Source organism: Perissodus microlepis, chromosome 8 (genome assembly GCF_051167445.1).
Source record: "Perissodus microlepis isolate ML-2025 ecotype Zambia chromosome 8, ASM5116744v1, whole genome shotgun sequence".
NCBI classification, from domain to species: Eukaryota; Metazoa; Chordata; class Actinopteri; order Cichliformes; family Cichlidae; genus Perissodus; species Perissodus microlepis.
In genome coordinates, this window is record NC_140468.1 from 1,757 (window position 1) to 7,500 (window position 5,744).

General features: G+C 50.0%; 1 protein-coding gene across 1 annotated transcript in view; it reads left to right on the forward strand.

Annotated features, from left to right (window-relative positions):
* Window positions 1-361: 361 nt before the first annotated feature.
* The window catches only part of LOC146380931 (uncharacterized), a 27,048-nt gene continuing 21,665 nt past the window's right edge, over window positions 362-5,744 (forward strand). Inside the window, exons 1-3 of the mRNA XM_084936860.1 lie at window positions 362-527; window positions 1,558-1,758; window positions 5,433-5,633. Of these exons, the coding sequence (XP_084792986.1) occupies window positions 420-527; window positions 1,558-1,758; window positions 5,433-5,633 (510 nt within the window). The 5' untranslated portion in view covers window positions 362-419. The remainder of the gene's footprint in view (window positions 528-1,557; window positions 1,759-5,432; window positions 5,634-5,744) is intronic.

Here is a 5,744-nt window from a genome sequence, read left to right on the forward strand (position 1 = left end):
GCAGAAGGCGATTGTACTGTTTGTTTGTAGTGTCTGTCTGACTGTGTGTGTGTGTGTGTGTGTGTGTGTGTGTGTGAGAGAGTGTGTGTACGTGTGTGACAGACAGACAGAGAGAGAGAGAGAGAGAGAGCGAGAGAGAGAGAGATACAAATCAAAAAGCACTGAAATTCAAATTTTGCACTGCACACCTCACAGTGTCTGTCTGACTGTGTGTCTGTCTGTGTGTCTATGTGTGTGTCTGTGTGTGTGACAGACAGAGAGAGAGAGAGAGAGAGAGAGAGAATGATTGACATTTGCTGTGTATTTAAAAAACAAGCGCTCAAACAAACGAAAGAGAATGACAGACGCAGAAGGCGATTGTACTGTTTGCGGCAACCGACGATGCCTTGCTCTCCCCTTGTACAGTGCGTCGTGATGGCATGTGTGGACCAGGAGATGACGCAGTGCTCCAAAGGCCTGGTTCTGCTGTCCCTTCTGCGGTCTCCTGCTGCAGACGCTTCTGTGCAGGGAAAGTGCTTCCGAAAAAGGTTTGCAGCTCTATCTCCAGATAGGAGGGTCTGACAAAGACACGGCGGGCATCCTTGGAGTCGGGGAACGATTCTGCATCCGTGGACGCATCACACGACCGTTCTCCAACTACTGCCCCATCCTGCAAAGGTACTCTGAACCATGCCATGTTGGGCACCTGCGGATGCGCCCGGACACGGGCAATGCAATGACAGTAGAACCAGGCCCTCTGCACCTTCCTTTCTCCCATTGGGACCGTTTTGTCCCATCCTTTTTGGTCCCATTCGCCATATCTCCAGAACCGAAGAAGCCATCGGCGTGGGCTCTTCGCCACAGCGTCCGGCACCAACCAAAACCCCCACCTAGACACCAACATCAGCCCTCTACACCTCTTACTTTTTCAGTTATTCCACTTTTGTCCCATCCTCTCCTGGCTTTTTCCCCATAACCTATCACTTAAGCCTCATCATACCTGCAGTGGGCCACTGGAGGGAGACAAATCACCAAGCACTGAAATTCAAATTTTGCACTGCACACCTCACAGTGTCTGTCTGACTGTGTGTGTGTGTGTGTGTGTGTGTGTGTGTGTGTGTGTGTGTGTGTGTGTGTGTGTGACAGTTAGACAGACAGAGAGACAGAAAGAGAGAGAGAGACAGAGAGAGATACAAATCAAAAAGCACTGAAATTCCAATTTTGTACTGCACACCTCACAGTGTCTGTCTGACTGTGTGTCTGTCTGTGTGTGTGTGTGTGTGTGTGTGTGTGTGTGACAGTTAGACAGACAGAGAGACAGAAAGAGAGAGAGAGAGAGACAGAGAGAGATACAAATCAAAAAGCACTGAAATTCCAATTTTGCACTGCACACCTCACAGTGTCTGTCTGACTGTGTGTGTGTGTGTATGTGTGTGACAGACAGAGAGAGAGAGAGAGAGTGACACTTGCTGTGTATTTAAAAAACAAGCACTCAAACAAACGAAAGAGAATGACAGACGCAGAAGGCGATTGCACTGTTTGTGGCAACCGACGATGCCTTGCTCTCCCCTTGTACAGTGCGTCGTGAAGGCATGTGTGGACCAGGAGATGAGAGGAACAGGAGCCACAGAGCGTCAGCGGCAGACATCCAAGCTGCACATGGCACACGCGGCGCCACGCAGAATAAATGACGTTCCTGAGGCGCAGCCCAAGGCCAGCCACCCGCTGCCTCCTTGCCTCCTCCTCCCGGGACCTTTGAGGAGCACCCCCCAGCCACAGGTACTCATTCCAATGTTACACAATGGCCCAGCATCACAGGCCATCTCCTCACATTGAAATCTCTCCTGATTTCTGTTGCTTTTCCCTCATCTCTGAGCCGCTAAGTGTGTGTGTTTCTGTGTGTGTGTGTGTGTGTGTGTGTGTGTGTGTGTGTGTGTGTGCGTGTGTGTGTGCGCGTGTGTGTGTGCGTGTGTGTGTGCGTGTCTCTCTTTTACACAAAAAGCACATGTGAGTGCAATTGAAACGGCATTAATATGCAATGCACAGGACTTGCCAACTGGGCGCCCTCCTGTGGACCACAGATGCAATTGATTGTCCAAAGCTGTTAATTTCTGCGGCACTAACACCTTCTGACACTTTGTACCGCATTGAGCCAGCAGAGGGAGCCCCTCTTGTCAAATCCCAGTTGCACAGCAGCTGCCCTGCTTCTGTCTGTGTGCTTTGGTGTGTGTGAGTGTGTGTGTGTGTGTGTGTGTGTGTGTACACGTGTGTGACAGACAGACAGACAGAGAGAGAGAGAGAGAGAGAGCGAAAGAGAGAGATACAAATCAAAAAGCACTGAAATTCAAATTTTGTACTGCACACCTCACAGTGTCTGTCTGACTGTGTGTCTGTCTGTGTGTGTGTGTGTGTGTGTGTGTGTGTGTGTGTGTGTGTGTGTGTGTGTGTGAGAGAGTGTGTGTACGTGTGTGACAGACAGACAGAGAGAGAGAGAGAGAGAGAGCGAGAGAGAGAGAGATACAAATCAAAAAGCACTGAAATTCAAATTTTGCACTGCACACCTCACAGTGTCTGTCTGACTGTGTGTCTGTCTGTGTGTCTATGTGTGTGTCTGTGTGTGTGACAGACAGAGAGAGAGAGAGAGAGAGAGAGAGAATGATTGACACTTGCTGTGTATTTAAAAAACAAGCGCTCAAACAAACGAAAGAGAATGACAGACGCAGAAGGCGATTGTACTGTTTGCGGCAACCGACGATGCCTTGCTCTCCCCTTGTACAGTGCGTCGTGATGGCACGTGTGGACCAGGAGATGACGCAGTGCTCCAAAGGCCTGGTTCTGCTGTCCCTTCTGCGGTCTCCTGCTGCAGACGCTTCTGTGCAGGGAAAGTGCTTCCGAAAAAGGTTTGCAGCTCTATCTCCAGATAGGAGGGTCTGACAAAGACACGGCGGGCATCCTTGGAGTCGGGGAACGATTCTGCATCCGTGGACGCATCACACGACCGTTCTCCAACTACTGCCCCATCCTGCAAAGGTACTCTGAACCATGCCATGTTGGGCACCTGCGGATGCGCCCGGACACGGGCAATGCAATGACAGTAGAACCAGGCCCTCTGCACCTTCCTTTCTCCCATTGGGACCGTTTTGTCCCATCCTTTTTGGTCCCATTCGCCATATCTCCAGAACCGAAGAAGCCATCGGCGTGGGCTCTTCGCCACAGCGTCCGGCACCAACCAAAACCCCCACCTAGACACCAACATCAGCCCTCTACACCTCTTACTTTTTCAGTTATTCCACTTTTGTCCCATCCTCTCCTGGCTTTTTCCCCATAACCTATCCTATCATTTAAGCCTCATCATACCTGCAGTGGGCCACTGGAGGGAGACAAATCACCAAGCACTGAAATTCAAATTTTGCACTGCACACCTCACAGTGTCTGTCTGACTGTGTGTGTGTGTGTGTGTGTGTGTGTGTGTGTGTGTGTGTGTGTGTGTGTGTGTGTGTGACAGTTAGACAGACAGAGAGACAGAAAGAGAGAGAGAGACAGAGAGAGATACAAATCAAAAAGCACTGAAATTCCAATTTTGTACTGCACACCTCACAGTGTCTGTCTGACTGTGTGTCTGTGTGTGTGTGTGTGTGTGTGTGTGTGTGTGTGTGACAGTTAGACAGACAGAGAGACAGAAAGAGAGAGAGAGAGAGACAGAGAGAGATACAAATCAAAAAGCACTGAAATTCCAATTTTGCACTGCACACCTCACAGTGTCTGTCTGACTGTGTGTGTGTGTATGTGTGTGACAGACAGAGAGAGAGAGAGAGAGAGAGAGAGAGTGACACTTGCTGTGTATTTAAAAAACAAGCACTCAAACAAACGAAAGAGAATGACAGACGCAGAAGGCGATTGTACTGTTTGTTTGTAGTGTCTGTCTGACTGTGTGTGTGTGTGTGTGTGTGTGTGTGTGTGTGAGAGAGTGTGTGTACGTGTGTGACAGACAGACAGAGAGAGAGAGAGAGAGAGAGCGAGAGAGAGAGAGATACAAATCAAAAAGCACTGAAATTCAAATTTTGCACTGCACACCTCACAGTGTCTGTCTGACTGTGTGTCTGTCTGTGTGTCTATGTGTGTGTCTGTGTGTGTGACAGACAGAGAGAGAGAGAGAGAGAGAGAGAGAATGATTGACATTTGCTGTGTATTTAAAAAACAAGCGCTCAAACAAACGAAAGAGAATGACAGACGCAGAAGGCGATTGTACTGTTTGCGGCAACCGACGATGCCTTGCTCTCCCCTTGTACAGTGCGTCGTGATGGCATGTGTGGACCAGGAGATGACGCAGTGCTCCAAAGGCCTGGTTCTGCTGTCCCTTCTGCGGTCTCCTGCTGCAGACGCTTCTGTGCAGGGAAAGTGCTTCCGAAAAAGGTTTGCAGCTCTATCTCCAGATAGGAGGGTCTGACAAAGACACGGCGGGCATCCTTGGAGTCGGGGAACGATTCTGCATCCGTGGACGCATCACACGACCGTTCTCCAACTACTGCCCCATCCTGCAAAGGTACTCTGAACCATGCCATGTTGGGCACCTGCGGATGCGCCCGGACACGGGCAATGCAATGACAGTAGAACCAGGCCCTCTGCACCTTCCTTTCTCCCATTGGGACCGTTTTGTCCCATCCTTTTTGGTCCCATTCGCCATATCTCCAGAACCGAAGAAGCCATCGGCGTGGGCTCTTCGCCACAGCGTCCGGCACCAACCAAAACCCCCACCTAGACACCAACATCAGCCCTCTACACCTCTTACTTTTTCAGTTATTCCACTTTTGTCCCATCCTCTCCTGGCTTTTTCCCCATAACCTATCACTTAAGCCTCATCATACCTGCAGTGGGCCACTGGAGGGAGACAAATCACCAAGCACTGAAATTCAAATTTTGCACTGCACACCTCACAGTGTCTGTCTGACTGTGTGTGTGTGTGTGTGTGTGTGTGTGTGTGTGTGTGTGTGTGTGTGTGTGTGTGTGTGTGTGTGTGACAGTTAGACAGACAGAGAGACAGAAAGAGAGAGAGAGACAGAGAGAGATACAAATCAAAAAGCACTGAAATTCCAATTTTGTACTGCACACCTCACAGTGTCTGTCTGACTGTGTGTCTGTCTGTGTGTGTGTGTGTGTGTGTGTGTGTGTGTGACAGTTAGACAGACAGAGAGACAGAAAGAGAGAGAGAGAGAGACAGAGAGAGATACAAATCAAAAAGCACTGAAATTCCAATTTTGCACTGCACACCTCACAGTGTCTGTCTGACTGTGTGTGTGTGTGTATGTGTGTGACAGACAGAGAGAGAGAGAGAGAGTGACACTTGCTGTGTATTTAAAAAACAAGCACTCAAACAAACGAAAGAGAATGACAGACGCAGAAGGCGATTGCACTGTTTGTGGCAACCGACGATGCCTTGCTCTCCCCTTGTACAGTGCGTCGTGAAGGCATGTGTGGACCAGGAGATGAGAGGAACAGGAGCCACAGAGCGTCAGCGGCAGACATCCAAGCTGCACATGGCACACGCGGCGCCACGCAGAATAAATGACGTTCCTGAGGCGCAGCCCAAGGCCAGCCACCCGCTGCCTCCTTGCCTCCTCCTCCCGGGACCTTTGAGGAGCACCCCCCAGCCACAGGTACTCATTCCAATGTTACACAATGGCCCAGCATCACAGGCCATCTCCTCACATTGAAATCTCTCCTGATTTCTGTTGCTTTTCCCTCATCTCTGAGCCGCTAAGTGTGTG